The sequence below is a fragment of the Oryctolagus cuniculus genome, chromosome 8 (genome assembly GCF_051225735.1).
Source record: "Oryctolagus cuniculus isolate XC-2025 breed Fujian yellow rabbit chromosome 8, ASM5122573v1, whole genome shotgun sequence".
Lineage (NCBI taxonomy): Eukaryota > Metazoa > Chordata > Mammalia > Lagomorpha > Leporidae > Oryctolagus > Oryctolagus cuniculus.
This window is the reverse complement of record NC_142874.1, coordinates 95,548,848-95,569,100: the sequence shown is the minus strand read 5'-3', so window position 1 is coordinate 95,569,100 and position 20,253 is coordinate 95,548,848. Positions and strand designations below refer to the sequence as shown.

Below are 20,253 nucleotides of genomic sequence, written 5' to 3'. Positions count from 1 at the left end.
GTCTTCCTTGCCATTCTATTCTTTAAAATGTTTTAATTATAGAGTTAATTTTAATTCAATTTTCTAGTTTAAAAATCGTTGTCTTTTTTCTTTCTTCAAAATTTCAAATATATTATTCTTTAAAGTTTTAGAATTCTTATTTTTTTAATTTCTACACTTATACACATGATCTCCAGTCTTCACAGCATACTATAACATTGTTTTTATTTTTCCCAGTTTACAATGTGAAATTGATATTGAGAGCAGCAAGGGCTTATTAAAGTGATAAAGCTAGTCTGGCATAATCATATTCTAACTATTTCCCTTTCTTTTTATCTTCATGTGTTCTCTTTGATATTTGACCTCTCCCAGTAAGTCAATGAGGTCTTTCTGAGCTCAAATTAAAGGAAAATATGTTGCCATTGAAAGAGTGGCACAGGAATTTTCCTCTTGACTTTTGCTTTTCAAGAACCGAAAGGTTAAGGTGAATTGAAGTGACTCAAGTCAGAGAGAAGGAACATGATTTTAAAAACAAAACAAAAAACAACAACAAAGGATAAGAGGAGCTACTACTCCTCCTCCACTCCCCTTCTCCTAATCCTGTAACCCTAGATGAGGAAGTTACAACCCCAGTTAGGTGAAGAGAAAGGCTTGAAAGGAAGCAATGAGGTTGCAGATGTGGTTAATTTGTTCTGAGAGACTCCTACACCTTATCAGGGATCGAGGTGGTAAGATTTCCCAACTGGGCCTTTGTGTTTGGAAACATTTGGGAACCACGCCTCACCACTTCGTGGGTACAGGCATAGATGGTGTGATGACCTGAAGATAGAAAATGGCTTAGAGTATCCTGAAATAATCTTCCAAAGACATATGATACCTCAGCATGTTGGAAGCAGCAAAATCATCATGTCAGCTCTAGAGTGGCATGGGAGGGGACAGAAAAGTCTGCCAGAAATGAAGGTACCTTGAGAATGGGAACAAGGGGTGTGTTAGTGGCAAGTTTCACGAACTGATTTCAGAATTCAGTTGGGTTGATAGACATATGAGCGTTGTCATCAATTAAAAGTCACCATTGCTCTTTCTAAAGTCAAGAAGGAGTTTTTTTTCAACTTTTATGTAATAAATACAAATTTCCAAAGTACAACTTTTGAATTACAGCGTTTTTCCCCCCATAACCTCCCTTCCACCCGCAACCCTCCCATCTCCTGCTCCCTCTCCCATCCCATTCTTCATAATGATTCATTTTCAATTATGTTTATATACAGAAGATCAACTTGGTATATACTAAGATTTCAACAGTTGCACCGACACAGATACACAAAGTATAAAGTACTGTTTGAGTAGTAGTTTTACCCTTAATTCACATAGTTCAACACATTAAGGACAGAGATCCTGCATGGGAAATAATTGCACAGTGACTCCCATTGTTGATTTGAGAGTAGACATTCTTATTTATGATGTCAGTAATCACCCTAGGCTCTTGTCATGAGCTGTCAAGGCTATGGAAGCCTCTTGAGTTCACAAACTCTGATCTTATTTAGACAAGGCCATAGTCAAAGTGGAAATTCTCTCCTCTCTTCAGAGAAAGGTACCAGGAAGGAGTTATATAACAAATTCTCAGAACTTTATTTTATTACAATAATATTCAAGTGCACTCATTTCATTTTGTACAACCACGCTGCCTTCTTATCTCCAATGCTTCTCTTTCCTTGGCCCTCTCAAGGAACAGAGAGGTGAAACAGGAAAGGGTGGAAGGCCCCAAGGATGCCCTTGGAACCTTTATCATCTGTTAACTCAGAACAGAACACAGCAGATGCTCAAACATAGAAGTGAAATTATTAAGTGAATAAATTACGTAGGAAACAGTGATTTCATCAAAACAATTATGCACCTTGTAATGAGAAGCGTTACAGCCTCGCTCTCCCCAACCTGACTCCACGTTCACTCTAATTTGTCTGTGTGAAATATCACTGTCTGATAAGGGTCTGGGTTAGGATTCAATGTCTTCCATGAAAGGAATATTCCAACTCTGAGTGTCGTTCTTGCTGGCTGCATGACAAGACACAAGACACTCAAACCCTCTGCCGCACCTTAGAACAGCGTCCTCCAGCACCAGACACTTGACCCATGGCCAGATGGAGAAGGAAAACTTTGGTTCCCCTGATTCTTTCCCTTTTGCAGAGTGTCATTGACTGCTGGATCCCTTCTCCCATCCTTGATACTCTGTTTCTAAAATTCCAATAAGGTTTTCTTGATTCTTTCTTCCTGACTTAAATGGACTGTTGTGCTAGGTCAAAACCAACAAGGAATAGTAAAAGTTAAAGATCTAGATTTTGAAAAATTAGCAAATGAGCAAAGGATATGGGTAGAGTTGGGAGAGAACATGAAGGGGAAACTTGCTTAGAATCAGAAGGAGGAAACTAATGTATTTGTGACAGAGGTATGCTTACTTGTTTACTGCTCAGTGCTCATTTTCTGCCGTGTTTTCATCACTTGTGACAGTCCTGGAAAACATTGTGCCATCAATAAATATGTGCTGATTGAATATGTGAACAAAGCAGCATGTACTGAACATGCTAGCAGAGGCAGACTGACTGGATATCAGAAATGGTGCAGAAAGAATTCATACTCTGGGTGGGAGTCTAAATCTCTAAGGATTTCTTACAAGATTTCTTGGCCCCAAATGACAACTCATTTATCTTGGACATTTCTATAACTCAGAAAATAATACATGTTGAATAATGTGGGATAGAATGGCCCTTGGTGTTATGATGAATTCTTGAACATGCCTTTGAAATAGGTTGATTTCACTCTTTTCTGAATAGGGTCCTTTGCGAAAAACCTTTTTTTATCATGGTGCTGGTAGAAAGTAGGATTAGTGTGTGAGTGATATGAAAGGTCCAAGTAGCCGTGTCATTTGCACAGAACCACTTAGAAGTGTTTGAAGTAGTTTTCTCTGTCAGATATTAGTGTACAGATAAGCAAACAAAACACTCACGTTTTCCAGCATGGTACAACTCAAAGGCCTCATGGAGTTTATCGGAAGACAGCTGATGGGTTAGTAATGGGTCTATATTAATCTTATTTTGCAGGTAGTCAGTTACTAACTGGAGAATACAGTCTCTGGTTTTATAACCTGCAAAACAAAAAGGCTATAATAATAAGACTCAAGATATATCAAACTAGCCAAAAGAAAGAAAAGAAATCAAGTAAGTCGTGAAATAGGCAAGGCACTCCTCTGAGAGTTTGCCATTGAAGTAGAAGTTAATTTTTCTGAACCTCAGAAGATGTAGACTAATGTAGCTAAATGTGGTTGGCATAGAAAATTTAAATTTATTTTTGACAGGCAGAGTGGACATTGAGAGAGAGAGACAGAGAGAAAGGTCTTCCTTTGCCGTTGGTTCACCCTCCAATGGCCGCCGTGGCTGGCGCACTGCGGCCGGCGCACCGTGCTGATCCGATGGCAGGGGCCAGGTACTTATCCTGGTCTCCCATGCGGGTGCAGGGCCCAAGCACTTGGGCCATCCTCCACTGCACTCTCTGGCCACAGCAGAGAGCTGGCCTGGAAGAGGGGCAACCTGGACAGAATCCGGCGCCCCGACCGGGACTAGAACCCGGGATGCTGGCGCCGCAGGCAGAGGATTAGCCTATTGAGCCACAGCGTTGGCCTTCAATTATCTTTATATACAGAAGATCAATTTAGTATATACTAAGTAAAGATTTCAACAGTTTGCATCCACACAGAAACACAAAGTGTAAAGTACTGTTGAGTACTAGTTATAGCATTAATTCACATTATAAAACACATTAAGGACAGAGATCCTACATGAGGAGTAAGTACACAGTGACTCCTGTTGTTGACAATAAATTGACACTCTTGTTTATGGCATCAGTAATCTCAACAGGCTCTTGCCATGAGTTGCCAAGGCTTTGGAAGCCTTTTGAGTTTGCCAACTCTGATCTTACTTAGACAAGATCATAGTCAAAGTGGACGTTCTCTCCTCCCTTCAGAGAAAGGTACCTCCTTCTTTGATGGCCCATTCTTTCCGCTGGGATCTCACTTGCAGAGATCATTCATTTAGGTTTTTTTTGTTTGTTTGTTTTTTGTTTTTGTTTTTGTTTTTGTTTTTTTTTGCCAGGGTGTCTTGGCTTTCTATGCCTAAAATACTCTCATGGGCTCTTCAGCAGATCCAAATGCCTTAAGGGCTGATTCTGAGGCCAGAGGGCTGTTTAGGACATCTGCCATTCTATGGGTCTGCTGTGTATCTCACTTCCCATGTTGGATCGTTCTCTCCTTTTTGATTCTATCAGCTAGTATTAGCAAACACTAGTCTTGTTTATGTGATCCCTTTGACTCAGACCTATCAGTGTGATCAATTGTGAACTGAAACTGATCACTTGGACTAGTGAGATGGCATTGGTACATGCCACCTTGATGTGACTGAATTGGAATCCCCTGGCATGTTTCTAACTCTACCGTTTGGGGCAAGTCCAATTGAGCATGAATTATCGTTCTTAAAACATGTGGAATTAGCTGGCACCGCAGCTCATTAGGCTAATCCGCCACCTGCGGTGCTGGTACCCCAGATTCTAGTCCCATTTGGGGCACCAGATTCTGTCCTGGTTGCTCCTCTTCCAGTCCAGCTCTCTCCTGTGGCCCGGGAGGGCAGTGGAGGATGGCCCAAGTGCTTGGGCCCTGCACTCGCATGGGAGACCAGGAGGAAGCACCTGGCTCCCGGCTTCGGATCAGCACAGCGCTGGCTGTGGCGGACATTTGGGGAGTGAACCAACGGAAGGAAGACCTTTCTCTCTGTCTCTCTCACTGTCTAACTCTGCCTGTCAAACAAACAAATATGTGGAACATTATCTGAAACATAGTAAGTAGTGAATTAAATAAAATTACACATTGCCTCTTTGTTCTTTATACTCTTCATACTCTTTATTCTTTACCTGACCATTTCACTTGCCATACCTCTCTCCCCAACTTATTTCCACTAAAACAAAATAAAAAATATAGTTGTATGTATGTGCAACTTCATTCAAAAACCCAAGTTTTATAAGGATGTATAGTATACATGTCCATGTATATTTTATCCCAATTTCCGGATGTTAACCCTGTTTCCTTTCCCTATTCCATTTTGCTGCATTTGCCTCTTCTATCGCCTACACCACGGCTATACTTCCTGTATTCTTTGACCAACTACACTAGGTGCACACTTAAGTATACTGAATGTTTGCATCCTCTCCTCTATCAGAATCAAGAGAACAGTACTTATTGCCTTGACCCTTGTATCCCTGGAGCTTAACTCACTAATGCATAGAAGCTTAACAATTTTCCTGGGAGTAAATGATTGTATTATAGAAAACATAAATATCACATGTGAGTCAAATGATGTCCATACCCAAATATAAGATGCAGAGAGGGGCTGTTATTAGAGCACAGCAGGTTATGCTACTGTTTATGATGCTGACATCCAATATTAGAGTGCCAGTTGAAGTCCTAGCTGCTCTACTTCTGATCCAGCTCCCTGCTAATGTGCCTTGGAAGGCAGCAGATGATAGCCCAAGTGGCTGGGTCCAGTCATCCATGTGGTAGACCAAGATGGAGTTCCTGGCTCCTGGCTTTGGCTTGGTCCAGACCTGACTGTTGTGGCCATTTGGGGAATAAACTAGTAGACAGACGATATCTCTCTGTGCCTTTTTTTTTTAAACAGGCAGAGTTAGACAGTGAGAGAGACAGAGAGAGAGTTATAGACAGTGAGAGAGAGACAGAGATAAAGGTCATCCTTCCATTGGTTTACTCCCCAAATGGCCGCCACGGCCAGTGCTGTGCTGATCCAAGGCCAGGAGCCAGGTGCTTCCTCCCGGTCTCCCATGTGGGTGCAGGAACCCAAGCACTTGGGCCATCCTCCACTGCCCTCCCAGGCCACAGCAGAGAGCTAGACTGGAAGAGGAGCAACCGGGACTAGTACCTGGTGCCCCAACCAGGACTAGAACCCAGGGTGCCAGCACCGCAGGTGGAGGATTAGCCAATTGAGCCACGGCGCCGGCCTCTCTCTGCCTTTCAAATAAATTAATAAATAAATAAAAATTTTAAAATCTACATTGATACAAAGAAAGAGCTGAGAATAAAGAAAAGGGAATATTGGTATTGTGTTGCATGTTTTGTATACTGTAATGACATATATCCAAGTATATATTTCTTTTATTTTAAAATGAATGTTTCAGAGGTAATCTACATTTTTTTTAGTTTATTTGAGTAGCTGGTGTTGTGACACAGTGGGTTAAGTCAGGTGGGACACCAGCATCCCGTATCAGATGCCAGTTTGAGTACTGGCTGCTCTGCTTCTGATCTAGCTCCCTGATAATGTTCCTGGGAAAACAGTCAAAGATGGACTGAATACTTGGACACCTAATGCCCATGTGAGAGACCCAGATGGAGTTCCAGTCTCCTGGCTTCAACCTGGTCCAATCCCAGTAGTTGTGGCCATTTGGGGAATTAACCCACAAATGGAAGATTCTCTCTCTCTCTTTCTCTCTCTCTCTCTCTCTCACTCCTTCTCCTCCTCCTCTCTGCTTTTCAAATAAATCCTAAAATAAAAGTTTATTTGAGAGACAGAAAGACAGAAAGGCAGACACACAAACACAAACACATAGACACGAGAATGAAAACTCTTATCCACTGGTTCACTGTCCAAATGCCTGCAAAAGCCAGAACTAGGCCAAATCAAAGTTGGAAGCCAGGAACTCAATCCAGTCTCCCATGTGGGTTTCAGGAACCCAGTTACTTGAGCCATCATCACTGCCTTCTAAGGTCTGTATGAGCAGGAAGCTAGAATCAGTAGTTGGAGCCAGGAATTGAATCCAGATAATCTGATCTAGGTCATGGATGTCTTAACTGCTAGGTTAAATAACCTCCCCTACATTCTAGTTTTGATTTGGGGTCCACACTTCATAAATGTATTTCTAGGAGAGTTTATACTTCTAGGAGAGATTATTCAACTTGTACTCACATGTTGACAGGCAGTACCCTTTCACTGTGCCCCAAGCACCACATACCATGGCATCAATGAGTCCAATGGCCTCAAAGGCAAAGTCAACACCAACACCTGTCATTTCCACCACCACCTCCTGGACAGGCTTCTTGAGGTTCCGAGGGTTGAGACAGTCAGTGACCCCTAAAGCTCTCGCCCGGGGAAACTTCTGCTCATTGATGTCAACCCCAGTGATCCTGGAAGCACCAGAGGCTTTGCAGCCCATGACAATGGCTGAACCAATTCCTCCAAGTCCAAAGACCACACAGGTGGAATCTGGAGTAACCTGCAAATTCATAAAAAATACTTGTATTAGGAATCAAAGGTGGGCATATATAAAATTAAGTAAACAAATAAACAAAAATATTCATTGGGACTTTTGGAATTATTTACACTGGTTGAACCATTTGGAGAATTGGTCAGGTTTTGATGTTTTGTCAGGAAAATCACTATGGCACATGCTAACACGCAAGTACTTCCTCACCTTGGCTGTGTGAACAGCAGCCCTGTAGCCTGTAGGTAACTCACAGCTTATGAGGCACACTTCATCCACTGGAGCAGCAGCATCAATTTTTGCCACTGCAATCTCAGGCACAACCGTATATTCAGTGAATGTGCTTGCGTGGAAAGAGTGATAAATCTTTTTTCCTTTGCAGGTAAATCGGCTGGTCCCATCCAGCATTAATCCAGAAGAGGGTAGAACACTGTTCCATGACATAAATACAGGCACCCTCACAGACATATGGAGTTGTAAAGAGAAAAACGAACACTGTTAACTATAGGTCAATGCTTGTGCTATATAAGCAAATAAAAGAGTGAGGGGAAAATCTACTAACTCTTGCTTCTCACAGAAGTTTCCTTTGGGGTGCAAGCAGGAACTGCATTCTCTGCACTGTGGAATAATGAGTGTGAGGACTTTATCTCCTATACAGAGAAAAAATTATATAATCAATAGTTTGAAACCATTATTGGAATAAAAATATAATAGTATGTTTACAAAAATCTCATTGAGTTGCTTGAAAACTTGCTGTGGACACACTCTGGCAGCCAGGGTAACCCCTGTGGCTATTCAATGGGAAAATCATTTTACCTGGTTTCAGAAATCCCATTATTAATTTGCTGCTATTGTGGTTCACATTGTTTTGCCTTTATATATTTAAAATTTTTTTTTGCATTATGTCATTTTTTTTAACTTTTATTTAATGAATATAAATTTCCAAAGTACGACTTATGGATTACAATGGCTTCCCCCCAATACCGTCCCTCCCACCCACAACCCTCCCCTTTACCACTCCCTCTCCCCTTCCATTCACATCAAGATTCATTTTCGATTATCTTAATATACAGAAGATCAGCTTAGTATACATTAAGTAAAGATTTCAACAGTTTGCTCCCACACAGAAACATAAAGTGAAAAATAATAGATGATTTTTTTTAAATGATGATGAAATCAGAGCAGACCTATTGTCATGTTTAATCCCAGCAAGAGTCAAGTTGGGAATTGATAATTTCTTTTTTTTTTTTTTTTACAGAAGATCAGTTTAGTATGCATTAAGTAAAGATTTCAACAGTTTGCACCCCCACAGAAACACAAAGTGAAATATACTGTTTGAGTACTCGTTATAGCATTAAGTCTCAATGTACAGCACATTAAGGACAGAGATCCTACATGAGGAGTAAGTGCACAGTGACTCCTGTTGTTGACTTTACCAATTGACACTCCTGTCTATGGCATCAGTAATCTCCCTATGCTCCAGTCATGAGTTTCCAAGGCTATGGAAGCCCTCTGAGTTCTCCGACTCTTATCTTGTTTAGACAAGGTCATAGTCAAAGTGGAGGTTCTCTCCTCCCTTCAGAGAAAGGTACCTCCTTCTTTGAAGACCTGTTCTTTCCACTGGGATCTCACTCGCAGAGATCTTTTGCCAGAGTGTCTTGGCTTTCCATGCCTGAAATACTCTCATGGGCTTTTCAGCCAGATCCGAATGCCTTTAGGGCTGATTCTGAGGCCAGAGTGCTATTTAGGACATCTGCCATTCTATGAGTCTGCTGAGTATCTCAATTCCCATGTTGGATCACTCTCCCCTTTATTTATTCTATCGGTTAGTGTTAACAGATACTAGACTTGTTTATGTGCTCCCTTTGACTCTTAGTCCTTTCATTATGATCAATAATATAAAGAGAATATATTTCATGGATTTCATAGGTACAATTCTAAGAAAATCATACTTTCCTTGCTCCTTTTTCCTTCCCTCAATCCCCTTTTTCCTTCCTTTCTTTTTTTTAGTTTTATTTTTGTAAAACCATAATTTAATTCCAATCTATATTCAAAGGCTTAATTACCACTAACCATAATATTTAACAAGTGAAAAAATATAAAGACCACAGCTCCAAAGGACTATAAACAAGGGCTAAAAACAACAATCAAATCTCAAACTGTCTCATTCCTATAAATTTTTTAAAATTCTGTATTAACTGCCACATATAAAAGAAAACATAGTTGTCCTTTGGGGACTGGCTTATTTCGGTAAGCATAATCATTTCTAGTTGCATTCATTTTTTAAAGAACACAGGATTTCATTCTTTTTTATGGCCAAGTATTATACCATAGAGTGTACATACCACATTTTCTTTATCTTGTCATCAGTTGATGGGCATCTGGGTAGATTCCATATCTTGGCAATTGTGCATTTAGCTGCAGTATATATGGGAGTACTAAAACAACAAAAGCAAAGCCAGAGGCATCACAGTACCAAATTTCTTGACATACTATCTGACAGTTATAATCAAAACAGCCTGATATCAACACAAAAACAAAGATGCAGACTAGTGGAGCAGAGTAGAAACTCCAGACATTAATGCATGCAGCTACAACCTACTAATATTTGACAAATGAGCTAAAGCCAATCCCTGAAGTAAGAACAGTCTTTCCAACAAGTGGTGTTGTGAAAACTGGACCTATGCGTGTCCCCTACCTTACACCTTATATAAAAATCAACTCATAATGGATCAAAAGTCTAAATATATGACTTGATACTATCAAATTACTAGATGAAAGCATTGAGGAAACTCTGTAAGACATTGTAATGGGCAAAGACTTCTTGGAAAATATCCCAGAAGCACAGGCAATAGAAGCAAAAGTAGACAAATGGGATTATATCAAGTTAAGATGCTTCTGTACTGCAAAGTAACTAAGTTCAGAGGCAACTGACAGAATGGGAGAAGATATCTGAAAACTATGCAACTGATAAGAGATTAATATCCAGGATCTATAAAGAGTTCAACAAAATGAACAACAACAAAATAAACAACCCAGTTAAGAAATGGGCAAAAGACATGAGCAGGCATTTTTCAAAGGGTGAAATACAATGGCCAACAGACACATGAAAAAAAAAAGTGCTCAGGTTCACTAGCCATCAGGGGAATGCAAATTCAAACTACAATGAGGTTTTACCTCACCCCAGTTAGAATGCTATCATCCAAAAATAAAAAAATAACAAATGCTGGTGAGGATGTGGGAGAAAAGGTACCCTATTACACTCTTGGTAGAAATGTAAACAACCATTATGCAAGACAGTATGGAGATTCCTCAGAGATCTGAAATTAGATCTGCCAGATGACCCAGCCATCCTACTCTGGGAATTTACCCAAATGAAAGGAAATCAGCATAAGAAATCCCATTATTCTTTTTGTGAGAATTTGAGGTTATTCCACGATGGATCAATAAGTGTAAGCTTGCCTTTCCATACTTTGGAAATAGGATGATATGACCAGAAATAAGCCTTAGAAATAAGTCATCTAGTTTATCCCTTTTGTTTTCCCCTTGAAGTATTTAGTTCCACAGTAGTTGCTACCTGCCTAAAGCGGTCCAGCTAGATAGTGGCAGGGCTCTCTCCTTTGAAACCCCAGCACCACAGTGGCATGCTGACACACAGCAGGCTGCTGGTGTGCTGATGTGTTTTCTTTGGTGGGGGGAGGGGAGGCTGATTAATTATCAGATGCACTAATTCCAGAGAAGAAAACAAATTTCTCTCCCTGGGCAGAGTTCTTGTGGAGTACTTCTTCAGAGGGTTGTGTATTGCAGAATGAGGAACAGGGTGGTGATTATGTTTGGATCCTGTCAGTTAGTCCTGCTAACTAATGGGACTACTAATGGGTAACTGGCTGAATGGAGTCTGGGAAGAAAATCAACACAGTCATCACAGACTTACCAAGACCTAGTCACGTGTTCTACAACACTGTCCCTATAATGGCCCTTACAATTTTTTGCAATCTCTTGCAAAGATTAGAAAGCATTAAAATTCTTATATAACTTTTGAAAAGGCATATCTTATCATTGACAGTAAAAAATTCCAAAGGGATTTCCACACAACTTCCTCTAGAATTTTTAACTACAGGGAAGTTGGAGTATCTGTCTCTCCTCTTTGCTTGATGTTCTCAGAGACATAGACCATGCCATTTTACTTTTGTCCCTCTAACTATGCCTAGTATTGGAGGCATAGATTCACTCCAAAACTGCTGACTAAATGAATACACTAATAGTGGCCTCATGAATATCCTGATTGTGCACCTTCTTAAATTTCATAATGTACCTGGCACCAAGCTGTGAAGTTATCATATTTCCTTAATCTGGGTGATGGCTCATATTCACTCTGATCATTTCAAGCATGCTAAGAATAGGAATGTCAAGATCCTTTTTAATATATCTGGGAGTAGCATACAGTTTTTATTAATATAAAGAGAATAGATTTTATGTATTTCATAGAGATAATTCTAAGAAGAATGAAATCTTTTGCAACAAAATGTATGCAACCTAAGACCATTATGCTTAGTGAAATAAGCTAGTCCCAGAAGGACAAATATCCTGTTTTCTCAGGTATGTGATAGTTAATATAGAATACAAAAAAAGTATAAGAATGAAACTGACATGATTTGATTATTGTTTTTAGCCCTGTCTATACCCCTGTGGACCAATGGTCTTTCTACTTTTTACTTGTTGAACATTATGGCTAGTGGTACATGAACTGTACTGTAGTTGCTTTTCATTGATTCTTTGAGATGTGACTATCATCCTATCAACTAGAATTCAAACTCTACACTCTACTTGATTAGAACCTTCATTTGTCAAACATTCAGCACATTCCAGCTCTGGGACAGGCACCACACTGATCATTCTATGGGACATAGATGTATGGAAGAAGTAGTTGTTATCCCTAAAGAGCTTTCCATCTACTTAGAAGCACACTGAGTCTATCTCGACTCTCATTTGGGTGTAGATACGTACAGCAGAGCTGGCTCAGTCACTACCCCACATTGGACTGCCAAGGTTGATGGCAAGCAGAAATGATGATGCAGTTCCTGGAATCGCTGTCCCTTATTCAGAAAAGAATCTAGAGCAAGGCAATTATTTTTTCTGGGCAACATGTTGATACATTTTGAGTTCTTCGTCCATGTCAAGGAGCTATGTGGCAAGGGGAAGTTTTAGTTGCCCCATTTCCTACCTGGCTCCACAGAGCTCACTCCCACTGCCGACGCTCTCCACAACCCCAGCTCCTTCATGGCGTGGGATTAAAGGAAATTTCACTGGGAGTTCTCCTTTCAGCACATGATTATCAAACCCACGGATCCCTTAAGATATCATCTGCACAGGGGTTAAGTGACCAATGATCTGCTGGTTTGGGATTTTTCTCTCTATTTTTTATCTGAAACAATAATATTAGAAGCCTTTTTTTTAATTCGATCTTTCTTTTTTTATTTCTTTTTTTAATTATTTTTATTTTTTTGACAGGTAGAGTTAAACTGAAAGAGAGACAGAGAGAAAGGTCTTCCTTTCTGTTGGTTCACCCCCCAAATGGCCGCTATGGTCGGCGTGCTGTGGCCAGCGCCCTGCGCTGATCCGAAGCCAGGAGCCAGGTGTTTCCTCCTGGTCTCCCACGTGGGTGCAGGGTCCAAGCACTTGGGCCTCCTCCACTGCCTTCCCGGGACACAGTAGAGAGCTGGGCTGGAAGAGGAGCAACTGGGACAGAATCCGGCACCCCAACTGAGACAAGAACCCAGGGTGCTGGCGCCGCAGGCAGAGGATTAGCCAAGTAGGCCACGGTGTTGGCCCTCATTTGATCTTTCTAACAGCACTCAGAAGGAAAAAGGCAGATCGTGTCACCTCCAACTTAGAGATGAGGAAAGGGAGATTTAAAGACTTTTCCAAAGTGACATGGCTCGTGTTCATCTTGGAATAATTTTGGTCATTTTAAATCCAATCTGTTTATTTTACATCATAAAGAGTTAGAAAATATAAAGGACAGGCCTATATAATAAATGGTTTTTTGATCAGGTACCAATAGTATCACCCTTGAGAAACATGGAATTTTAGGCTCAGTGTTAGAAAATATTTCTTCAATGCCCTGGGCAAACTGATTTTCAAAATTTTAATTTGTGTATTGAAAACATTCTTAAGTTAATAATGTCAAATGAGTTTTAGTTAAGTAAGACAACTATTCCAAAAATTTTACTGACATCATGAAGTTTGAAAACTTCTTAATTCATGGCCTAATTATTCTCGTCTGTGTAGGCCCAACTCAATTAGATTGAATCATAAAAATAAAACATTTCATATGTCTTAACTCCTGTATTACTGCTCTGCCTGGAATCCTGCCAGAAAAGTATAGGGACAGGTTTTCTAGTTTCTGTAGAGGGAGGCAGTACTTTATAGCTGGAGTGCTGCAATCAGCTATGGTATTAGATATGCTTAGAGAAATATACTGTGGTTTTGGTTCCCACAGTGTTCGAATGGCTTCAAGATGCTAGCAAAGGCTAGAACTGTTACTTTAGGCACACAGCAGGCTGGGATGTCCTTATTAGTTTTATCCTATGTACTACATAAAAATGGGTAATTATCTGTGGGAAGCTGCCCATAGTATCAGTTGGGGGAGGGATTGTTGGTACCATTAGGCATACCAGTCTGTAAATATGTTTTCTTCAGGGTTCAGGGTGATACTGCCCAGATCTTTGCTGCTGTAGATTTCACTTTGGTGAGCTATTCAGGAAGTTTTATGTAAGTTATAGCCTTTGTAGTTAAGGAGTCTGGCAGTATAACAGCACAGAATAGTGACTAACTAGTAAACATTTTGGCGGATGGTGACCCAACACATAATAAGTGATAACTAAATACTGTTTAGATGAATGATAAATAGAATGATATAGCTTCTGAAAAATAGTTAAATTATTAGATGCCTCCCTTTGCCTGCATTCTTACTACTTTTTATTTTGTTCTTAACCTTCTCTCATTAATGAAATAAAACCTTTAGCATAGCATCAGAATAGAGTTGGTAATTTTATTGCTAGTTCCCTATTTGCCTGTTCTGTCTTCCATACTCTGTTTCTACCCTCACCCTTTTCCTCTATCTTTTCTCCTCTTAGTGCCTTTCCAATCTGCTTTATTCTTTTTCTCTCTTACTGTTGCACCATTCCCCTCTACTTTCCCTACTTCAATTAGATATGCTATGAATAGGAACAGATAGCCTTTTATATTTGCTGTATTCACTTAATCAAGTAATTAACTTAAAGAAAGGTCAATTTAATGGTAAAGATATTCCAATCAATATTATCCCTTATATTGAATGCTTAATAATTTTGTGAAATTTGAGATTCACTGACCGAGAGCTTGATTTGAGAGTGGCAAGAGGCTTTTGATAGGCCAGTGTTTTTCCATCCCTGGTTTACGCATGGTTCAATAATTGCCAACTATTTCTAATCACATTGAAGGCTATCACGGAGCTCTTAATCCTCATTCCTGAATTTGAAATTTATTACATAGCAGACTTTTTCAGGTGAATTTTCTGAGACTATTACACCATCTGAACATACAACTATGGAGTTTTTAAAAAGTAGGAATGTATTCCTTGTTGCTTCGAATATGAGAACTTAACACTTAAAAAAATCTTCTAGGTCACATTGTAAAATATATTGTCCTATATAATGTATAGTTTGTAAGAAGTTCAATAATTAAAAAATAATCATTATAGGTGAGTTACTAATATTTTACAATTAAGAATATTTCAAAAGTTCATTAACTATTTTCATTTTAAAATTTTCTTACTAGGAAAAATGAACCAAAATGGACCAAAAATGCAAATGAAATGTATAGAACTGAGTTTCAAAACTTATATCTATATATTTTAATGAAATAGGATTTCTTTTTATTTGCCTTCAAAGATAAAGGCTAGAAGAATTAAATTTACCTTAATTTGAACTTCCCCAGGTTTTGGTGGCTCAACTTGAACTTCTTCAATTGAAAGAGGGGAATTTGTTGCCCAGGCAATGGCTGCCCGACATGTGGTTGTCTGCAAACACAAGGGAAATAATATCACATCATGTAGTGATGGAATCCGACTTTATTTTTGATTATACAAATAAGTATTACTTATTATAATTTATAATAGCGCAAAGGTCATAAAGAAAAATGGTGACCTGAAATTATAGGTACAAGCCATTGAAATCTCAGCATATTTCCTTCTAGTCTTTAAAAGTAAATTTTAGCCGGCGCCGCGGCTCACTAGGCTAATCCTCCGCCTTGCGGCGCCGCCACACCAGGTTCTAGTCCCGGTCAGGGCACCGGATTCTGTCCCGGTTGCCTCTCTTTCAGGCCAGCTCTCTGCTGTGGCCAGGAAGTGCAGTGGAGGATGGCCCAAGTGCTTGGGCCCTGCACCCCATGGGAAACCAGGATAAGTACCTGGCTCCTGGCTTTGGATCCCAGCGCGGTGCCGGCCTCAGCGGCCATTGAAGGGTGAACCAACGGCAAAGGTAGACCTTTCTCTCTGTCTCTCTCTCTCACTGTCCACTCTGCCTGTCAAAAAAATAAAATAAAAAAATTTTTAAAAAGTAAATTTTATATAGTTGAGATCATGTCATAATACATTTTTTTTACTTATTTATTTAGAGGTGGAGAGAAAGAGCAAGACAGATGCAGAGAAAGAGAGAGAGAGAGAGAGATCCCAACCACTGGTTCACTCCTCAAATGCCTACAATGGACCCAGTTTGTGCAAAAGGTGGGAACCGGGATCCCAATCCAAAAGGTCTCCTATGTGAGTGACAGAACTCCTTCCTTGACCCATTCAGGAAGCTGAACCGAAGCCAGGTATTAAACTCAGGCACTCTGATGAGGGCTGTAGTTGTTTTTTTTTTTGGACAGGCAGAGTGGACAGTGAGAGAGAGAGACAGAGAGAAAGGTCTTCCTTTGCCGTTGGTTCACCCTCCAATGGCTGTAGTTGTTTTAACTAGCAGGCTAATTGCCTGCCCCTCATATAAGCTATCTTGCATTCTGCTTTTCTTGCTAGTAACACTCACTACTTATTGGGTAATTACCATTTATTTCTTCAAAATAATCTTCTAATGATTTCAAACTACTTTGTAATCATAATTTTAAGTGGCGTCTTTACATTCTGTCGGAAAGGTCTTGATCTGCTTAATCAGTAGTAAGGATATGGATATGGAATTATTGCCACTCAACTATTATAACGTACATTGAGCTGAATGCTTTCATGCATGATTTTTACTTGCTTATTTTTCTTATATATTACTTCAGAAGCGATAGACACTATTAATGCTGAATTGATTTCCAAATCTTTTTATCAAAAAGTTGCATCATTTGGCATGTTCCCTAAAGTATAATAGAATGTTTGAATCATATTTTATTTCACCCTTATTAGCATTGAATGTAGTCATTAAACACAAAATATCTGACAGGTCAAAAAAGCTCACTCTTTCTTTTTTACTAGTACAAGGGTAATTCTAAAAGTTCATGGAAAAATCAATTAAAATATAAGTTTATTCCCCCCCATTTGGAATCCATGCATAATTTCTTCATAATATACATGTCTGTGAACTTCTTGAAGAACTTCATATGCCTGGATTTCAACATTATTGGCATCAAAATAAACATCATTTAATTCCACTTTTTGCATGAATTTTTCGAATGCCCATTTGTTTCTTTCAGTCCTAGCTAGTGATGGTAAATATTTCCTTTCTTTATGTTGGCAATTTATATTTTCTTCTCTTATGAACTGTTTGGTCATATCTTTTATGTTTCTTTTGGCATCTTGTTTTTTTTTAATTAATGCATATGAGTTCTTTTTTTAAAGATTTATTTATTTATTTGAAAGTCAGAGTTACACAGTGAAGGAGAGGAAGAGAGAGAGAGAGAGAGAGAGAGAGAGAGAGGCCATCCATCCGCTGGCCCACTCTGCAGATGGCCGCAATGGCCGGAGCTGCACTGATCCGGAGCCAGGAGCTTCTTCCAAATCTCCCACGGGGGTGCAGGGGCCCAAGGACTTGGGCCATCTCCCACTGCTTTCCCAGGCCACAGCAGAGAGCTGAATTGGAAGTGGAGCAGCTGGGTCTCAAACTGGCACCCACATGGGATGCTGGCACTGCAGGCAATGGCCTTACCTGCTACGCCACAGCGCTGGCCCCAACATATGAGTTCTTTACACATTAAAGGAGCAACCTGTTGTTTGTCAATTCATTACACATGTTTTTCCTATGCTGACTTTTATCCTTTGTGAGAATTTTTTTTTTTTTTTTTGACAGGCAGAGTGGACAGTGAGAGAGAAAAAGAGAGAAAGGTCTTCCTTTTTTCCGTTGGTTCACTACCCAATGGCCGCTGCAGCCGGCACGCTGCGGCCAGCGCACCGCACTGATCCGAAGCCAGGAGCCAGGTGTTTCTTCCTGGTCTCCCACGTGGGTGCAGGGCCCAAGCACTTGGGCCATCCTCCACTGCACTCCCTGGCCACAGCAGAGAGCTGGCCTGGAAGAGGAGCAACCAGGACAGGACCTGCGCCCCAACCAGGACTAGAATCCGGTGTGCCGGCACTGCAGGCAGAGGATTAGCCTATTGAGCGGCAGCGCCGGCCCCTTTGTGAGAATTTATACATATATATTTAATCTTGAATAAAATTATGCATATATTCATATATGTTTCAAAATTTTCATTTGTAAAAGTATATTTTCCTTTTTGATTTATTTTGTTTCTATGCTTTGAAAATTTTCTTTATCTAGAGACCAATCACATAATCCTTATCTTGTTTTCTAGGTATTTATAATTTCAGTTTTAAACATTTAACTCTTAAATTGATCTGAAAATTATTTTGTTGTGCTGTGCAAAGTTAGCATACAAATTGTCCCAGCCTGAACTGGTGACCAATCACGTCTTCATTTTCTAATTAAATTAGAACCTTTACTATAGGCAAGATTTTATATTTCAGAGCTTCTTTTTGGAGGCTAATTCCATTGTTCCAGGTATCTTTCTGTCTATTCTTGCAACAAAACCTCAAAGATTTTAATATGTGTTGCTAACAGATTTCATAATTCTATGTATTCTCTATTTGCAGGAACTTTTGCAGTAATTGCATAAGTGTTTGTAAGGCAAACTGAGCTGGATAAATCTGTCGTGTGTTCAAGAAATTTAGATTCCTGGTGAGATGATATGTGGGGTCATTTTTACAGTTATTAGAAATTATGCATGTATTTCAAAAACTTTCTTAACAAAATACATTTATCTCTTAATTTCATTTTCCATGAACTTTTTGAATTACCTTCATACATGTCTTATAATATAAGAAAAAGGGAAATACCCAAGAAAAATTAAAATATAACAATACAGAAAATTTAAATTCTCTGGATAAAATAATTAAATAATTTTACTTTTACCTACTTATCTCACATAAAATAAACTATGAAAAATTTTTCCAGTTTCAAAACCAATACATAAACACTTGGAAACCTCAGACAAATGTTTGAAAGTTGGGAGGAAAGCATCTATTTACCACTGTTAACATTTTAGGTTAAGTCCTTTCAATTAACATCCCATGATGTTATTTTGCAAGTAATTTTTAATGACTACTTATGGTTTTACTGCCTAATGCACCATAATTTTTAAAATCAGTTTCCTAGTATTTCACACATGTTGCTTCAGTGTAATACTTTTAAAAATAATACTGTAATTAGCTTATTTCTAAAACATATAATTATTTTGTTAGAATAAATTTCCAGGTCAAATGACAGGCACATTTTTAAGGCTTTACTTAGGATATTGTTAAATTATCACCCAAGAAGTTTTCAGTTAATTTATCCTCCCATGAATGAGGCATACGTTTCTACAGCTGAGGAAATACTGAGCATTGTCATTGAAAACCTTCGATAATCTGGATAAAATGATGTCTTAAGTTTGTTTCAATGTGCACTTGTTTGATAACCAATGACCATAATATGCATCTGTTTTAAAGGCAGCATACTTAACTTTACCTGAAGTGTCCATGATGAGCTTTTCTGGTTTCCTCTGTGTTTTGTGGGTATACCTGGCAGAACTTGACTTCTCTGAGTTTGCCGCTTGGCAAACCAGACTGAGTATTTATAGTGTTCACAAACCAAAAGTCGTTAATAACAATTACATAACCACATACCAATATGGGGAAAACAAAACAGGTGAGTGGTTGGCAACTATGTGACAGTAAAAGACAATAAGGAATGTGAAAGAACAAGAAAGTACGATAAGGGAGGAAGTTGAGAACCCAGAAACTGACTGCATAGAGAAGCAGTTTGTTGAGTAGGCAGTGGGTGCAAAGGTAATGGAGTGATTACAGAAAAGTAGATGAAGTGTTAAGAGAAGGAAGAAAAGTCCCCTACCCATCACGTTACAACAAAACTTCTAGATTAACCTGAGTTCAACACCATGCTGCCCTCCTGAATAGTTTCCAGCTAATGTGGACCCCAGGAGGTAGTGGTGATGGCTCAAGTAGTGTGGTTCCTGCCACCCAAATGAAAGACCTGAATTGAGTTCCTGGCTCCTGGCTTTGCCTCTCAGCTGTTGGGAAATTTTCCAATGGGTTAATATGTTCGTTCTCTCCCTCTCCCTCTCCCTCGCCCTCGCCCTCTCCCTCTCCCTCTCCCTCTCTCTTTCCTCCCCACTTCCCCACTCTCCCCCAACATAAATAAATAAGTTTTGGAAAAGTTGAGAAAAAATTATAAAGGTGGTAAATGCTAAAGGTGATATGAAGCCATTGTGAATGATTAGAGACAGTTTTATTCGGATAAGAATTTGACTGCATCTTGAAGAAAGAATTTATATAGACTGGGTAGCATATTCCAAACAGAGGATTGAGTTCAAACAAGGCAAAGTGAAGAAGAATATTGTGTACCTGGTGTAATGCTGATGATGGTGATCATATGATAACCATCATGCTTATCTTTT

At 39.4% G+C, this 20,253-nt stretch overlaps 1 protein-coding gene across 1 annotated transcript; it reads right to left on the bottom strand.

Annotated features, from left to right (window-relative positions):
• Positions 1-682: 682 nt before the first annotated feature.
• On the bottom strand, positions 683-19,470 carry LOC100349939 (alcohol dehydrogenase 6). The gene is given in 9 exon segments (XM_089301780.1): positions 683-798; positions 2,978-3,115; positions 6,969-7,299; positions 7,498-7,717; positions 7,850-7,937; positions 12,512-12,533; positions 12,535-12,651; positions 15,248-15,349; positions 19,303-19,470. Coding segments are annotated over 9 exon segments (1,152 nt in total). The 5' UTR covers positions 19,321-19,470.
• Between the last annotated feature and the right edge of the window lie 783 nt (positions 19,471-20,253).